The sequence below is a fragment of the Microtus pennsylvanicus genome, chromosome 12, assembly GCF_037038515.1.
Source record: "Microtus pennsylvanicus isolate mMicPen1 chromosome 12, mMicPen1.hap1, whole genome shotgun sequence".
NCBI classification, from domain to species: Eukaryota; Metazoa; Chordata; class Mammalia; order Rodentia; family Cricetidae; genus Microtus; species Microtus pennsylvanicus.
In genome coordinates, this window is record NC_134590.1 from 33,799,462 (window position 1) to 33,817,412 (window position 17,951).

At 39.5% G+C, this 17,951-nt stretch overlaps 1 protein-coding gene across 4 annotated transcripts in view; it reads right to left on the minus strand.

The window, feature by feature from the left end:
* Positions 1 to 384: 384 nt before the first annotated feature.
* Slc30a9 (solute carrier family 30 member 9) overlaps positions 385 to 17,951 on the minus strand; it is a 55,849-nt gene continuing 38,282 nt past the window's right edge. The window contains exons 11-18 of one of the 4 annotated variants that reach the window (XM_075943229.1): positions 15,976 to 16,111; positions 13,266 to 13,305; positions 11,936 to 12,007; positions 11,383 to 11,490; positions 9,659 to 9,824; positions 5,555 to 5,684; positions 3,052 to 3,165; positions 385 to 1,304 (exon numbers count right to left, since the gene is read on the minus strand). In XM_075943229.1, the coding sequence (XP_075799344.1) occupies positions 1,260 to 1,304; positions 3,052 to 3,165; positions 5,555 to 5,684; positions 9,659 to 9,824; positions 11,383 to 11,490; positions 11,936 to 12,007; positions 13,266 to 13,305; positions 15,976 to 16,111 (811 nt within the window). In that variant the 3' untranslated portion in view covers positions 385 to 1,259. The remainder of the gene's footprint in view (positions 1,305 to 3,051; positions 3,166 to 5,554; positions 5,685 to 9,658; positions 9,825 to 11,382; positions 11,491 to 11,935; positions 12,008 to 13,265; positions 13,306 to 15,975; positions 16,112 to 17,951) is intronic. The other 3 variants (XM_075943231.1, XM_075943230.1, XM_075943232.1) reach the window with 3 other exon arrangements.

Sequence of the window (17,951 nt, forward strand, 5' to 3'; positions counted from 1 at the left end):
TAACATATCCTTTAAGCAGAGGTTTATTTTTGTTTCCACATTACAGTTTTCTGTAATTCACAAACCTCCATCTCAGAGAGTCTGGAGACACTGAACTCAGAGCTGTCAGGGCTGCGCCCCCAGCGCTCTCGCCCAGAGAGCAGCCACTGCTCGTATGAACGGCGCTCGCTGCTCGCACATCTCTGAGCTGTCTGAGCGGCGACAGCTGCAGCTTCTCACTGAGTCTTCAGTTACTAAACTGAACATCTCTTCCCCTGCTACCTTACAGTCATCAGCGAGCTATCTGCTTACATAATGTGTTACAGCAATGAACTCTGCTCAATGCCCGACTTAGTGCTCAGGACACACAGCTGGCCCCGACAGCACACAAAACCGCCACACGAGTTTCAGTGTAAGAGATTTACTTCTCCCTCAAAGCAAAAAGTATCCCACAGTTCAGATTTACATAAGTAGTGCCTTCTCTTAAATAAATTAAAAACAAAATGCTATCCTGTCTCTAAAATTATAAATACTTCTAGTCCACTTTACAGAAAGTTAGGACATTTACAAATGCATCATTCCCAGTAAATAAACACTCTGGCACTGAAGCCAGTTAAAAAAGGAGTCATACATCTAGGATTGTGTCTTTAACATTACAAAAATTAAGCCAAATAAGGAAAAAAAAAATAAAGGAGAAAAAAGAAAGTTTACAAAGTGGCAACTACTATGATCCAGAAGATGCTGAAACGTCTCCCCTCCATTCAGGACTGCGCCATTTCTGGAATGAACATCTGTGGATAACGAAGTTAGGAGAGTGCGCCTCTCAGTGTTCAGGTGGAAACCACAAAGTATACAGAAATACTTTCCCAACTGGGCAGGAAAGACAGACCTCAAAACACGGTGACTGTTTGAAAACCACACAACACGGTTTAGCCAGAGTATTCAAGATTAGAAGACTTCGATGGACTAACATCTTCAGAGGTACCCGAAGTTACAAGTCCATGGGGAACACTTACTTTACCATGTTAAGAAAGGAAACATGATTCACGGTCGATACAGACTGGCTAAAATGAGAACTGTGGGTGATCTAAGCAGCCAAGGTCCCTACAGAAGCATGAAGACATGATTAGAAGAAAGGAGTTTTAGTTCTGTGGCTTCTTCAATTGCTCAGCACATGAAATATCCCATCCATCTTAAGAAGCACAGCTTCTGGACGGCACCGATTCCCCTTCAGTGGGGAGGAAGATGTCTCTATGTCCCAAGTGACTCATTCATCAGACCTATAGGATCTCTAGATCTACATGCCGAACTTCAGGATTTCGTTTCTGCAAAGAAAAAAAACTCCACATTATTCACAGCAACACCCTCCACCCCATTTTTAAAAATTCTTTCTGGTCGCTAGAGCAACTAAAAGCATTTACTATCCTATCAAGTGGAGTCTATGCATAAGAAAACTATCAAGGTGAATATACTATGAACCATACAGGAAATAACCCTGCCTCGCTGAGTCTGTTCATGTGCTAATACAAAGACAGATCTCGTATATGTCAATCATGGAAGCACCAAAAACCCTAATACCCCTTTACACAGTGAAAAGAAAATCACTGCAAAACAATACCAATTAGAACTAAAACATTTAAAACACTGCTTGATATAGTTTAGTTGTCCATATAGTCGAGGGCAAGCACTGTGCTAAAAGTGGAGATAAGTTTTTTAACTAAGCCTGTCCTTACCCAACACACACACACACACACACACACACACACACACACACACACACACACAATTAAAATGTAATTGCTAGGGAAGCACCCCCAGCTTCGCAATGGTGACTGTAATTACACAAACGTTCACTGGGATGTATAGGCTCTGGGTCGGCACAAGTGCTTGCTTGAGTGGCTTACATTAATTTAACTATGTGATTTCTTTCTTTCTTTTTTTTTTTTTTGGTTGTTGTTGTTGGGATTTTGTTTGTTTGTTTCAGACAGGGTCTCTCTACATAGTTCTGGCTCTCCTGCAACTTAAGATATAGAAGAAGCTGGCCTTAAACTTATAGAGATCTGTCTTCCTCTGCTGGGAATAAAAGCATATGCCACAATGACCAATTATTTGAAAGTTCTTTACAATGAAGTGATTAAACACACACACACACACACACACACACACACACACACACACACACACACACACGTATGCACACACAAGGCTTTCTCTGACCCTGAGGCTAGACTCAGATTAGCCAGCAAACAAGTAGAATAATACTTCATGTTCTTTAATCAAAACTATGAAAATGCATCACAGACTGAATGCAGAGACAGATAAGGAAATCTAACTGTTTTCTATTAAGACAGCTACTGGCTTCTAATCCTTTCTACTCAAGCATTTTTGCAAAAAGGTGAAATAACTGGAGAGACGGCTTAGTAAATAAGAGCACTTACTGCTCTTACAGAGGACCCAGGTTCAGTCCCAAGAAGCCTCAAGTAACTCACAACTGTCTGTAACTCAAGTTCCAGAGGATCTGATGCCCTCTTCTGGCCTTTGCAGACACTTTACACGTATGGTACACAGACACACATGTAGGCAAAACATCCATACATATAAAGTAAAAGTAAGTAAGCCTTTTCAAAAACCATCTGAAGCAGTACTAGCAGTAAAAAAGCTAATAAAGTAACCGCCTCCAATCAGACAGAAGCAAGCACAGGCATGATCAGTCTATATCCCAGTCTTTCTGCTTCTGACTAACATCTCAAGTTTTCCTTTTATTTTTCTCTAGAATCTTTTTGAAATGTTTTCTATTTAAAGACAAAATACCTTCTACTACCTTAAATGCAAGCTAGGAAGAACAGTGATAAAAATACTGAATTTGAAGTTGAAAAGAGGTTCATACCATTATTCCCTACTTTACTGGTTGAGTGTCATTAACCTATCAAATTCTGCCTGCAAATTACTTTATGGGATAAAATAGAGTACACACATACACACATGACACACTTTGCCTGGTATCTACACAGAATAAGGACTCCCAAAGCAGCTGTTGTTATCAGAAGACAATTACTGACAACTCTATCTTACTTTCAGCTCCTTCTCGAGCCTGTCCACTTCAGCTCCTAGAGTGTCAATAATGTTTTCTCCGTGTTTAAGCATAAAGGCCTCTAATTGTTCAGGAGTTTTTACTTCTTGAATTTCCTATAAAGAAAATGAAAGCAGAAAAACAGAATTTTAAAATGACAGTGGTATATATATATATATAAAAAACCTTTTAGGCCAAGGCAATGAATCCCTTGTTTCTAAACAGCTCAGAAAGAGTGTTCTGCAGGGAGAGCGCTACAGCTGCAGGCAAAGGCAAAGACTGTTCCCCAAGTACAACCAGGACAACGGCCTTCCGGAATAATAAAGAAGCTAACCTTTACTTCAGTATGGCAAGTAAACAATTCAAAGTGGATTAAGTCACAAAATCTTTAGAATGTTCTTATGATAAAGTGATAAAAGAAAGACTTTTTTAACACATGATAAATAATGGCACAGAAGACCTGGCATAGTCCTCAGGAAGCCCAGCTCTAGAGGTAGAAACGGGGGATAGAGAACTCAAGGTCTCTGGGTGTGGTAGGGTCACATGATCTCTCTGAGTTGCAGGCTATCTGGCCTAATAATTAGTTCTGGGTCAACCCCAGCCCTACGTGGTGAGACTCTGTCCTTTAAAAAAAACCCATGCACTAGAACCTTTGCCATCCTGAATGGGGAGAGAATGAACACACTCTGGAGGATAACCTGGAGCTATCTACGGAAGTTAAAGCAGGTGCTTAGTAGTCTTCATCTACCTTAAATTTAGCTGTCCACACCTGCCCAGGGCACTTACACACATGACCTAGGCACACGTATGAAATGCCACCAGGCATCACCTCTTTTCCTTTCTTTCTGAGATAGAATCTATAGAGCTCAGGATGCCTCAAAATCATGATCCTCCTGTCTCAGCTTTCTCAGCACTGGGATTATAGTTTTGTGTTACCATACCTAGTTCGTAGCATTGTTTCTGTTTAACATGGAAAATAGTATTTTCAGATTCATATTTTAGAAAAACATATACTGTGTTTGTCTAAGGTCTTGGAAGAAATCATTAAAAAAACAGTTTAAGCCTTTTTGCTAAATCTCATTCTCATCCCCAGAGTTAACTAGTACGCCAAATCTGAAAATCCAAGCTCTTCTGAAGTCTACCACTCTGTAAGCACTGCCATGACTCTCAAAACCACGAGGGCAAGATGTAGCTCGGTTGGTGGGTGTCCGCATGAAGCCCTGGGCTCAGTCCCCAGCATACATAAACTAGGCGTGGTGTCACATGCCTGAAATCCTAGCACCAGGAAGGAGGAGCAAGAGCTGCAGAAGTTCAGTTATTCAGAGGTACACAGGGAGTTCGAGGCCAGCCTAGGCTACACCAGACCATGGTTCAAACAAAATGACAACAACAAAGCCAAACACCAGGCCTTTTGACATTTGGATTAAGAACTCAATGTGTACAACTATTTAAAAAAGATTAAATGGCGGACATTTCAGTTCCCTAGTATTTTTTATCTAGGATACTCAACCTACATAGCAGGTGTTAAGATCTAACAAACCAAGAAGTAATACTTGCCGGGCGGTGGTGGTGCATGCCTTTAATCCCAGCACTCGGGAGGCAGAGGCAGGTGGATCTCTGTGAGTTCGAGACCAGCCTGGTCTACAAGAGCTAGTTCCAGGACAGGCTCCAAAGCCACAGAGAAACCCTGTCTCGAAAAACCAAAAAAAAAAAAAGAAGTAATACTTGTTCTGATCACTGCTGGCTTCTACAAATTGTCTCCTAAATTACAGCATTACCCTTTATCTTTGAGGTTTTATCCCAACAGCACAGAGATCTTAAACATCTTATTTTTTTTCATATACAAAATCCATACCAATGATAAAGTTGAATCAATTAATTGGGCATAGTAGATTAACAATAATAATAATAAAATACAACTGTAACAATATACAAGTTAAATGAACACACCTCTCCTCTCCTGCACCAGCTCAGCTTGAGTGGCACACACAGATTGGCTATGCTAAGGGAAGGAACATTCATGTCTTGGGAACCAACAAACTACTCAGAAACGCAATTTAAAGTTTACACTTATTTTTCTACTCACCAGTTTTGGATTCTGGTAACTTAATTCACAGAAAATAAAACAGCAAAGTGGGCAGGTGTGCTACTGTATTCTTAATAAAAAGTATAGATCTGGAGTTAAAGATTAGATTCATGTGACTTCCTGGTTCTGAAACCTTAGATAAGCTAATTCGTCTGCTAAGTCTGTCTGTCTGTTAGAACCTGTTATTTTATCACCATACAAAGTTATTGAGAGTAGATTACATAAAACATGTAACAAGTATTAACAACTTAATGATTACATTTGTTCATTTGGCTGTCTCCTCTGACCCACTATAAAAAAGTTCTCTAACAGACTTGGGAACTAAGAAGTTCACAGTTGAAGTGACTCAAAGACAATAACACAAAAAGAGACTTTAAAATGGTGGGCTACAGAAGAAGACGATGACTACAGAAACTTACTTGCATCATGCGGTCAAAATCCTGCTTTTCCAAGTATGATCGTGTAACAACTCGTCCATCAAAATCGACTTCTGCCTTAAATCTGACTTTTCCTAAGCCCAGATCTGTGGCTTTAACATCATGGATTGCCCTGTGATTAATAACAATACGGGTAAGGCTGAGTGTAACATCTATACTCTCACGGCAGAGAATTCGGCTTCCCCAGCAACACTGCAGACCACTTACCACCAAGCTCATCACTTTCTAAGACTGACCATCTAGTTTGGTTTCTGTGCATAATGCCATACAAAAGGATAAGCATAATAAATATTGTTTTATAATAATTTACATACATGAGTTATAAAGTTTATATATTAAAAAAATTACTAATTCTAAAGTGCTTTTCCAAAATAGTACCAAGTTAATCAGTATCAAGTTAATCTTATAAACCGTCCCATAGTCTATCTACTTAATAATTTCTCAACATTTATAAAAATAAAATTTTTGTTGATAACAGTATCTTTGAGTATGCAAACCTCCCTTTCCCCTCCTTCCTTCCCTCCCTCCATTCCTTCTCTGTGGCCATAAGGTTCAAACCAGCGCCAGTGCACAGCAGAGCAAGCAAGCTCCGCCACAGGTGTACATGGCTCGTGTGCTGGCTGGTATGCAGCGTCTCTCAGTCCTGCAGTTAATGTTAGAACAGGCTGAATAAAACTAACGCTCAGGGCCGATGAGGGCAATGATGAGCACATGCTCAAGCTCAATGTGGCACAGACAGGAAGGCAGTCACGGAATGAATGGCTCCAACTAAGACCAATCATAAGGCGGCATCTATATCTACAGAAGGTGATTTTCTCAGGCCGCCCAGCTAGTGCCCTGGCTCACCAGGGCTCCTCGCCTCCAGGAGTCTACTGCACAGTTCTGTCTCCCTTCCAGAAGGGCGTGCAGATGAAGCATCAACTGCTTGCTTCCTTCTAACCTTAACCCCCAAGGAGCAAATCTCCCCTAGGGAACTGTTGAGAAGCCTCTACCTGTGATCAGTCCAATCTGCTTTCTTTACATAAGAAATAATATCTAAGAAATACATATAATTTACATAATACATAAGAAATAAAGCCTGGCCGGGTGGTGGTGGCGCACGCCTTTAATCCCAGCACTCGGGAGGCAGAGGCAGGTGGATCTCTGTGAGTTCGAGGCCAGCCTGGTCTACAAGAGCTAGTTCCGGAATGGGCACCAAAGCTACAGAGAAACCCTATCTTGAAAAAAAAAAAAAACAAAAAAGAAAGAAAGAAAGAAAGAAAGAAAGAAAGAAAGAAAGAAAGAAAGCAAGCCTGCATCCTGAAAACTCTACATGCTATTATAACCCTGGACTCTTTTCAACCCTGGACTCTAATTTCTGAGTGATCTTGAATTGACCGAGTCCACGATTTCTAATCCACACAAGAAGCTTTATTAACTTCCTGGGATGACATGAGAACAAATGACCCAATGGCTCCAAAGCTACAGATACTCAAGTTAAAAATAAAATCTGTCCAGATTGGCAAGATATTATCTTATTTTTCCATTTGTTTGCATTCTGCCCTCACAAAGTACTGTGGTGTGTCTTTCTTTGTTTAATACTTAAAGAATGGCTGACGCTATTCTGATGTGGTTGTTCCTTATGTCCTGGAGCTAACTGCAGAGAGAAAGCTCTCTGTGTCAAGCAGCCTCTAAGATCTTCCTGCTGATCAGTGCCTCCTCTATCCTGTGTGATCCCCTCTCCTCAGATGCAAGCCACCAAGAGAATCTAGCAAAGTGATGGAATGTCATCTCCCTTATCAGGCAGGTGTCTGTCACTATTTTCTTGTTCACATTCAATGAGTGCCCATCAATTTACACATTTTGACTAAGCACAGTGCCATCATGTGGCAAAGGATCAGGTCTTGCCAACATCAAAAAGCTTGCAATCAGCTCCTTTCCTAGGACACAAGTCAATCATGTAGCATACAGTCTGTGAGAAAGACTGAAGCAGGGGAGCCACACATGCAGAGCCTGAATCCCTGACTACAGATACTATCAGATAATAAGACAGTGCCTAAACCACTGGCTTTGGACTAGATGTCAGACTGCAATAGGTAACTAATACACTGTTAGAAAAAAAAAAAAGCAACTGCATGAATTTCGATCACCAACACTCCTGGTTTCCAAAGATACCATCCATGTATCTTCACTCTTGGACACAACTCACGTTTGCTTGAGTTCTTTTACTAGCTTTTAATTAGAATAGTGCAAAATTGCACCAAAACAAACAAAAATGGACAAAGGCGAGATATTTTCATGTTGCATGAAATCAGTAGGAAGACTGAGTTTTGAAGGCGATAAACCAGTTAACCCTACTAACATCTACAAAAAACTCCCTGCCTAACAGAGTATTTCAAGTGCACAAAGAATACCCACAGATCTGATCCACTAATCATCAGATGCTACACAAATGTAGTGAAATATCATAAATACATATAATTATTATATGTTAATTAAAAAATAAAAATGAAATTTTAAACAAGCAGAATGAGAAGATGCTTTGAGAGGAGAGAACACGCTGCAGGAGAACAATCCTGGGTATAGAGAGCGCAGAGGCTGGGACAAGTTCTGTCTGTGAATGTCTGCTTTGAAATGGTACCAAGTCAGTTAGAAAACTTATCCTACCACCTAGAGACAATGGGGAAGAGCAAACTAAACACAAGGCAACCAGAAGGAAGGGAGTAACGATTAAAGAAATGAATGAAAAGGAGGATGGGCAAACAAAGCCAATAAAACCAAAATGACAAATATTATTTTTAAATAGTGGCGGCGAGGGGTAGGGGTAGAGACTTAAGCAAATATAATCAGAAACAAAAGATGTGGCATTATGAACCTTAAAGAAAAATATTTCAAAGGAATCATGTAAAAACCCCACATATTATACATGATAAAGAAAGGTTTCTAAAATAAACAGAAACTTCTAAAGTAGCCCAGTAAGAAACATCACCTGAGTTACTTGCCCCGGAGATTCGAGGCCCAAGGTTTGTAATACAGGAAAAAAAAATGTGTAACTGTCTATAATAAGTAAGGGAATTATATAAAAAAACAAAGCAATAGCAACTACAACAAAAAACAAAACCTGATTCATATAGAAAAGCTCATGTCCACATGGATTTACTGAAAAAGAAGTTACTGACAGGGGCTGGAGAGATGGCTCAAAGGTTTAGAACGCTGGAGGTTCTTCCACAGGACCCGAGTTCAAATCCCAGCACCAGCACCACAGGCTTACTCAGTCCTGTGACTGCAGTGCCAGAGGAGGCCTTCTGCTCACCTCCACAAACACAAGCCACTCGTGTAGTACGCAGACATACACGTGGACAAAATACCATGTCCCCCAAGATACAAATAAAAAATATATAACAAGTGTCGATTCTTCATACATGCTGCACCCAACTCACTCTACAATGTTAGTATTGTAGAGAAAGTATGAATGGGTTACTTCACATGAAATAGTCAACTTCAACCTCAAATTATGATCTAACTAATTACTTGCAAACTTAAATATATAGATTTTAGGATATAAGTCCAATAACCACTACTGTTTTACTAATTCAAGCATAGACAATTTTTAAATTTCAAGGGTTTCAATTATAACATTGTATGCACATTCATGCTGTGTCCTCAGTATGGCTTACGTGTGGTGTGGGGTGGGGCCTTCACAAGTAGATTAATGCCACCTCTGGAGGACACTGATTTCTTGCTCTTAGGATTTCATTAGTTCCAGGAGCCAGCTGCCTCAAATCAACTCCCGTCCCCGCCATTCTCTCTGTTCTATATGTGCCCTCACTTTCCACCTTGAGTTCAAGCAGCATTAAGACTCCTGCTAGAATGTGTGAGAATCATGCGCTAAATAAGCCTTTTTTGTTTACAAATTACCTGCTCTCTGGTATTCTATGACAGCAACAGAAATAGACTAAAACCAAAACAGGGAACAGAATAAATACTTTCCTATTTAAGTTTGAATAAAGGAAACTTACAAGGGGTTTCCTACATATACTTTCTTCCCTTGAGGAACAGTTCACTGTTTGTGTGAGACACCAGAGAGCATCATTAGACAAGGCTGACCTTACTGAGGGGTCGCTCTCCAGGAGTTCAGTAAGTCGCTGCACTTGCTCTGGTTGTATAGATCTTCCTAGGAGAGCTTCTGTGTTAGTGTAGATCAGGAATGCTGAGACCACGCCTAGTAAGGTGCCCACACCCAAGGAACCCAGGCTGTCATACAGTGGATTGCCTGAAAGAAGAAACCAAAGTATTTCTATCATTCCAGTGAGCTATAGAGAGGAAACAACCAAGATTTCTGACATTCACTCCTGGCTCCTTTAGTTACCTCTGTTAACAGCTGCTAGCAGTCTTACTATTAGCAGGGGCAGGTGTATGCCTTTAACCTCAGCATTTTCGAGAATGACTGTGAGGCCAGCTGGGTCTATATAGAGCAGTGGTTCTCAACCTTCCTAAAGCTGGGACCCTTTAATTCAGTTCCCCATGTTGCAGTAACTCCAATTATAAAATTGTTTCATTGCTACTTCATAACTGTAATTTTGTTAGTTACTATTATGAATCATCATGTAAATATCTGGTATGTGACCCAAGAGGGTCACTGACCCTCAGGTGAGAACTGCTGATATAGGGTGTTCTAGGCCAGCAAGGGCTATATAGTGAGACTCTGTCTCAAAAAAAAAAACAAAACCTTAAAAAAACCAACAAAACCAAAAACCAAATCATTTTAGTGTCGGTGTGGCATGTGCATGGAGGTCAGGAGACTATTGGGGGCCTGTTTCTTTTCTTCCACTACATAGGTCCCAGGGAATAAACTCAGGCCCTGAGTGCCTCTATCTGCTGAGCTATCTCAATGCCCTTATTTAACTTTTAAAATTCTTAATATAAAACTTTTATTTTACTAAAAATATCAACTGTGTACTAGTTTTATTAACATGTAGTCGAAGTATATGAAACAAAATACAAATTAATCTCTCCTAATTGATCTACTTGTAAAGCACAATCCATTATAAGAGTTCCAATTATGGAATCCAAAATTAAATAGTGCTCTTTAGAAATAAAAAGTTAAAAGAAGTGGTCATTAGTCATTAGCATAGCCTTTGATCTCAGCATTTGGAAGGCAGAGGCAGACAGACCTCTTCTGAGTTCAAGGCCAGCCTGATCTACAGGGCTAGGCTAGCTAGGTCATATAGTGCAACCCTCTGGGGTGAGGTGGGAATGCTTATCAATAACATATGACCAAAAGCAGGGTAAAGGTCAATCAGAGCATCCTAGTTCCACTGAAGAATGCAGCGGCAGCTCATCATCTGACGTAATTTTACATAAATGAGAATGCATGGACGATGTTAATCCCAAGAGAATCTGACCTCACAAACACTCAAATGGTTCTTCTTTTAGAAAACAAAATGAGCTTTCTGTTCCAATCTGCCTTTCAGCACACAAAAAACTTGGCAAGCTACCAAAATGAGTGGGCAGAACCTGAGGAAAATTAGGCCTATGAAGGCAGCAGAGGTCATTCCTGATACCAGAAGCAAGAAGACATGTGAACAAGAGCTCCAGTGCATATGTGCTTAAGTCTCTGCATTACCTTAATGGCCCCTGCCATTAGTAAATCCCAACAGTTCTGAATCCCCAGAGTTCAGAGAGACCCCAACTTTGACTCACTGCTACTTAGGTTACAATAATCTACTAATTCCTTTACTTCTCATCTCAAGATAATAAATCTAACTCAGAGAAATCTGCACACCAAGTCCCCATAGAAGAAAATCACACATAGTTTAAGAAATACTTACCTGTTACAGAGGTGAGGCCCATGCAGGTGGCCGCTATTATCACTCCTAAGACAGCTGCAGTGTCCTCCAATAGTATAACATTTGTACTGGGATCACGACTTTCCATGACTTAATCATTGTGGCAAGAGACAAGAACAGAGAACTTTGAAATCTTAATTTGACACTACCAGAAGCCATTTCAATAACTATCCATTCAAAATCAATCGATTAACACAAGGATATATTACAAATTATAGTTTTTAAAACCCTATTTATTATCTCAAATGTTAATAATAATAACTTAGTAAAATTATCTTTCCGAATTATACAGGTATATGCAGAAATATAATAGCTCACCTAAGTCAAATTGCTATGCTCAGAAAACATCCCTATGCTCAAATTGCCATCCTTATGCTCAAAAATTCTTTTTAACAGAGATAATTTGTTTTCTGAGAGCCACATACAGAAGACAGTGAGACATGTTTTATATCATTTCTTAGCAACAAAGCAATAGCACTAAATACTTTCAGCAGGACAAAAGAAAAAAATAAATACCTGGTTCTAAACTACATACCATACTTATAAAATGATGTTCCTTTGGCCTGAGCACTCCTGCGAAGTTCGTTTATGGCAACAAGAAGTGTTGCTGAAAGAGAAACACCCTATTAGCAAGGAAGAAACTTCATGTCTCCAACTTTAAAGAGAGCCCTCCAAAAACAAATAGAACACCAGAGTGGGCAATGAGAATCTATATTAACAGTCACCATCAAGACTGTAATTAGCCATTATAACAAAATGAATCTCCTATTTCAAACCATAATAGCTAAACATAATTACTACAGCAACAGCCTTTGCCAATCGAGCAGCCACAACTGGGTGGCACTCACTAAGAATCATCACTTCTGACCCTCCAATCTTTGGAGGTCTATCCATTGAGGAAAACCCCATAAATGTACAATTATAACCTGCCAACCACAAATCAAATGAATTTTAAAAATGGATGAGGAACTAAGGAGATGGTTTAGGGGTAAGAAGACTAGAGTTCAGATCTCGGCCCTCACAGAACAACCAGGCATCTGACAAACACCTGTGATTCCAGCTCTGAGAAGAGGGATCTGGTGCCGTCTTCTGGCCTTTGCATGCCACAGATGTGGGTACCCACACATACACACGCACATACACTCAGACTTACACAGACACCTGCACAAAATTAATTAATAATAAACAAACAAATGAATCTTTTAAAAATATGTATGAAGGGAATACCAAATACAGAAAGTAATAATCTTTCAGAGATAAAGAATACTGAATTAGGTATTTTATGTTAATATTAGAAACTATGTCACAAACTGGGCGGTGGTGGTCCTGCCTTTAATCCCAGCACTCGGGAGGCGGAGGCAGGAGGATCTCTGTGAGTTCGAAGCCAGCCTAGACTACAAAGCCAGTTCCAGGACAGGCTCCAAAGCAACACAGAGAAACTTCGTCTTGAAAGAAAATGAAAGAAAGGAAGGGAGGGAGGGAGGGAGGGAGGGAGGGAGGGAGGGAGGGAGGAAGGAAGAATTTTACAATATTCTTGAAGTAATATATTTCAGAAAATATTATTCTTCTTGTAAAGACACAGCTTTTTTCTGATTAACACTGCTAAAAACCAATTTAAAAAGTTAGTATCATTATGTTTTTATTTCCAATGGTTTGAGCAATATAGGCTATTCATGAACACAGCCCATTCCCCTTGCCCTCACCGATACAGCAACACCCACAAAACACTCCAGAGACTTTCTACCTTGAGAAACAGACAAGACTTAGGTTCCTACCTCCACAGTACTATTACAACTTGACAAACTGTAATGAATGGGCTTTCAAATACAGTAAACTGAAAATAAATCATTTTTGACAGTACATACCTCCTTCAGATACCAAAGATCCTGCTAAAATACAATATGCCTGGAAAATAAGAAGTAAAACAAATAATGAACCAAGTATTTCATTGAAGAATTACAGCTTACTCATATGTAAAATTTGCAATATCCAATAAAATTGAAATATAAGTGCTAATTCAAGCTAGATACTAAGGATCTTGTTAGTAAACAACTCAGAGGAAGAGAATAAATTATAGACAGAATCCAGGTATAGTCATGTACGGTTGTAATGCCAGCACTAGGGATGCAAAAGGCAGGCAGATCTCTAAATTCAAGGCCAGCCTTGTCTACAGAGTGAGTTCTAGGACAGTCAGGGATTTGCAGAGGAACCCTGTCTCAATGCCCACCATCCCGAAAAAAATTTTTTTAACTAGGAGCTGGAGAGATGGCTCAGAGGTTAAGCACACTGACTGCTCTTCCTGAGGTCAATTCCCAGCAACCACATGGTGGCTCACAACCATCTGTAATGAGATCTGGTGCCCTCTTCTGGGGAGTAGACACATATGCAGACAGAACATTATACATAATAAATAAAAATCTTTAAAAACTTTTTTTAACTAAAAAAAAAAGTTTTAAAAGACATAAAAAAATTTCATTGGGAAAAAAGGATAAAATACCCAAAGTCAAGATTCTGAAGTAATGCCCATTAAGCACGTTTAGTCTAAGGAATCCATTATTTATAAAGTGCCTCATTTCAATGGAATCCTACTCAGTTACTCAAAGACAAGATATGTTAGAAAGTTTAAAATTTAAACACAATTAAAAATAAAGATCATCACTTTCTAACTCCAGAGACTGCTTCACCCTGACTAGTGATGCTATTCAAATGAGATGACCCTAGGACAATGAGGGGCAGCTGAACATGTGCAGGATGGGGGAGGCGAGTTTGTCCATGTAACTACACAAAATGTACTATGGTTAAAAAACAAAGTAAGAAAATGTAAATAGAGGGCTAGACATGGTGGCGTTTGCCTATAATCCCAGCACAGGGAGTGGAGGAAAAGAATGAGGCAGGAGTTTAAAAGTTCAAGGTCAGTCTGGGTATCACAGCAAAACACTTTAATAACTAAACGACAAAAAATAAAAATACAAATGAGCCTAGTTTAACTGGCTTGTTATTGCAGAGATATGTATGGGAACTAGACTGGTCATGTACTATCCTATGACCACAACAGGAAAAGAAGTTCCACGTTCACTCTCATTCCAGCATTGTCCCAACACCAGGATGGATATACAATCTGCAGAGGCTTTCAGAAGGAGCCGGAGGCCTCTTTCTACCCACCAGACCACACCTTGGTGTTACACCTAGCACTACTGAAGACAAGCCGGAGAGTAAGGGGGCCAAAGGAGAACATTTCTATGATGAATGTGCTGAGTTGCTGAGATTGCTCAGTAGACTTAATAGGTGCCCCGAGGAGATCGGGGATCAAAGCCAATTGTGTCTGATGCACCCACGAGCAATAATCTGACAGGGGCTGTCAGGAGAGAGACCACAGAGCCCCATAGAAAGTAAAATGTCTCATAATATAGGTCTTAGCCATGGGGTTCTGAGGTGAAGTCTTCTGAAATATCTAAAAAGCATTTTTGCCAAATGCCTGGAAGCTGAGAGGGACAGGAGATGACCGCTCTGTGTCTATCAGAGCTGGGAGGGACGGGAGACGACCACTCTGTGTCTATCAGAGCTGAGAGGGGCGGGAGATGACCACTCTGTGTCTATCAGAGCTGAGAGGGACAGGAGATGACCACTCTGTGTCTATCAGAGCTGAGGGGCAGGAGATGGCCAGTTTGTGTCGATCACAGCTGAGAGGGGTGGGAGATGACCACTCTGTCTATCCAAGGAGCCAGAGCAGCAAAGCAACGTGCTCTTTAAGGCCTGACTGTGAAAGGCAAGGTAGTTTAATGACTATGAAGGCGAGAGCAGACCAGGTTAGTACGTACTGTTCCATACCCAGTGTTGGGCATGGCCTATTGAGCAGAAGAACCTGGTGTAATAAGGCTGAAGGCGACCATCCCCCTTTTCCTGTTCTCCAAGGCAAGCCCCCTACCTGATGGAGGCCTCATAGAAAACACAAAACAAACAAACCAATCAACCTCCTTTTCATTTTGCTTTAATATTAAATGCAGTTCCAGCTTATGACAAGTGACTGGAAATTGTAATTACTGATATAAAACCATTCCTGGTGCTAACGGTGAACGGAATTCTTTTTATTCAATAGCATCTCTAGGAAATTTGTAGAACTGCTCAAAATTTAGAGGATGTGCTTACTAATTATACCTATGAGAGCCTCTTGTTTAACATCACCAAATTAGGGGCTAGAGAAATTGCTCAGCAGTTAAGAGCACTGGCTGCTATATCAGAGGACCTGGGTTGGACTCCCAGCACTCCAAGGCAGCTCACAGCCTTGTGCTGGTCCCAGGGGAACCAGCATCCTCTTTTGGCCTTTGCCTGCATCAGACATGCATGTGCTGCACAGACATGCATGAAGGCAAAACACTCATATACATAAAATAAGTAAAAATTGTTTAAAATCACCCCATCTGTGGATTCAGACGTCATAAATACTCATGTGTAAAACAAAACCACAAATAAATAACATGTGTGACACAGTCAAGAGGCATGCTATTTCTATTCGCCAGTACAATATGACAAAGTCATAGCATTCCATATATGAAAGTGGGGGAAAAAGAGGATCACCCATAGAAGGGATTCCATTGGTTGAGGATGAAGCAATCCCATGATTCCATGATACCAAGAGAGTCCTGCGCCCATCATGAAAATACCAACACCACTAATCAATGAAGAGATATAGCGCATATTTGAAAAGCCATACCTGGAAGATAAAAAGATCATATAGTTTGCAAAAATGTATACTAACTTTCAAAATGTGTTTAATAAGTCAATGAAATTTAAAACACATTCTTAGACTATTAAAATGGTGTAATTTTATATATTAAACACTGTAAGTGCAAAGTTCAAATTTCATATAAAAAACTCACAATATACAAAGTGGAGGAAAAGGCAAGATCTTTGAAAACATATAAAAATAAAATAAATATTAATTAATTCAGGTATTTTCTCATCTCTATTTCTTATAGTCTACTTTGATTTATCAGAACTACTTTATAATTACATTCCACACAGGCCAGGAAAAATAATCTTTCTCATAATTTATTTATTTGTATTTTATGTACATTGGTGTTTTGCCTGCATGTGTGTCTGTGTGAAGGTTTCAGATCCCCTAGAATGGGAGTTACAAACAGTTGTGAGCTCCCATGTGGGTGCTGGGAATTGAACACGGGTTCTCTAGGAGAACAGCCAGTGCTCCCAACCATTAAGCCATCTCTCCAGCTCTAAAATTCATCCTTTAAAAAAATACATTAAGATGTTTAACGAACAGGGAAATACTTCAATTTCCTTGGATTGTAGCTTCTAATTGAATATTGTGGTCTTATGGTTAATCTATGCTGTGTATTACCTATGTTTTTTTTACTTAATACTGAACAATTTAATAAGAAATTTACTGCTGGTTCTGAACAGTTTAATAGACAGTTGAACCAACAGCTTCAGTTTTCTGCATGTTTTCATGGATAATTTTTGAAAATATTAATTATTTGTCTAATCATCTTTGGTCAAAATGAACCATTAACTTGTACTATTTCAGTACCAATACAACACAATTAAGGTCCTTGGAAACTATAACATACTACGAGAAGTAGAATCATTCATTCACAAAAATGTTTCCTGAGAAACATACTCTTAAACCCAAATACTATTGCACTCTCGGGTAGATACACATTCAAACAAAGAGTATTAACTTGAAAGAATTAACAGAATTCTCAAAGCTGTAGTCTAGCCATAGAGAATCCCAGTTCATTGATATAACAATGTTTTACAGATTTGACTTGGAAAATTTTATTTTATTTTCTAAATTTTTCTCCAAAGTAACATTAACTATATGCCAATTTAAATTAATAATAAATTAAGTTGTACTGGGCTTTTGTTTTGTTTTTCTTCACTGTTTTGTTTCTTGAGGCAGTGTTTCTCTGTGTAGCCCTGGCTGTCCTGAAACTCAATTTGTAGACCAGGCTGGCCTCAAACTCACAGAGATGCTCTGCCTCCTGAGTGCCACCAAACCTGGCTTGCACTGTGGGTTCTTACTGAAAACTTGTGTTATGCAGATCTGTACTGCCTCCTACAGTAAATTATGAGTCACGTGTGGTTATTTATATATAAACGTCTTTAAACTAAATACTGCCTAAATTTAATTACTGTACTAGGTAGTATTAAAATAACTTGAGAAGCAATCTTCAGAATACAAAATTTAAAATTTTTACCCTCTTATTTAAATTTTTTGGTGTGGAAAATCAGTAAGGAAAACCATTTGTCAAGAGATAGTAAAACACAGTAGACGTGTAATTTGGTCTCTATACTAGAAAACTCCCATTTCTAGAAAATTAAAAATGTGTTATTACTAAAACAGCAATGCCCTGCTGTCAAGTAAGGGAAGGTATTTACAAAGCACAAAATGGACACCTTCACAGAGATAAAGGTGCACTTTTCTGCCTTAGCATTGATCAAACTGTACTAATGAAGGTAGTTAAAAGAACAGTGACTGGGGAGCTCAACCATTTGGGTGGCCGTTAACAGACGAGACAAAAATAAATATCCAC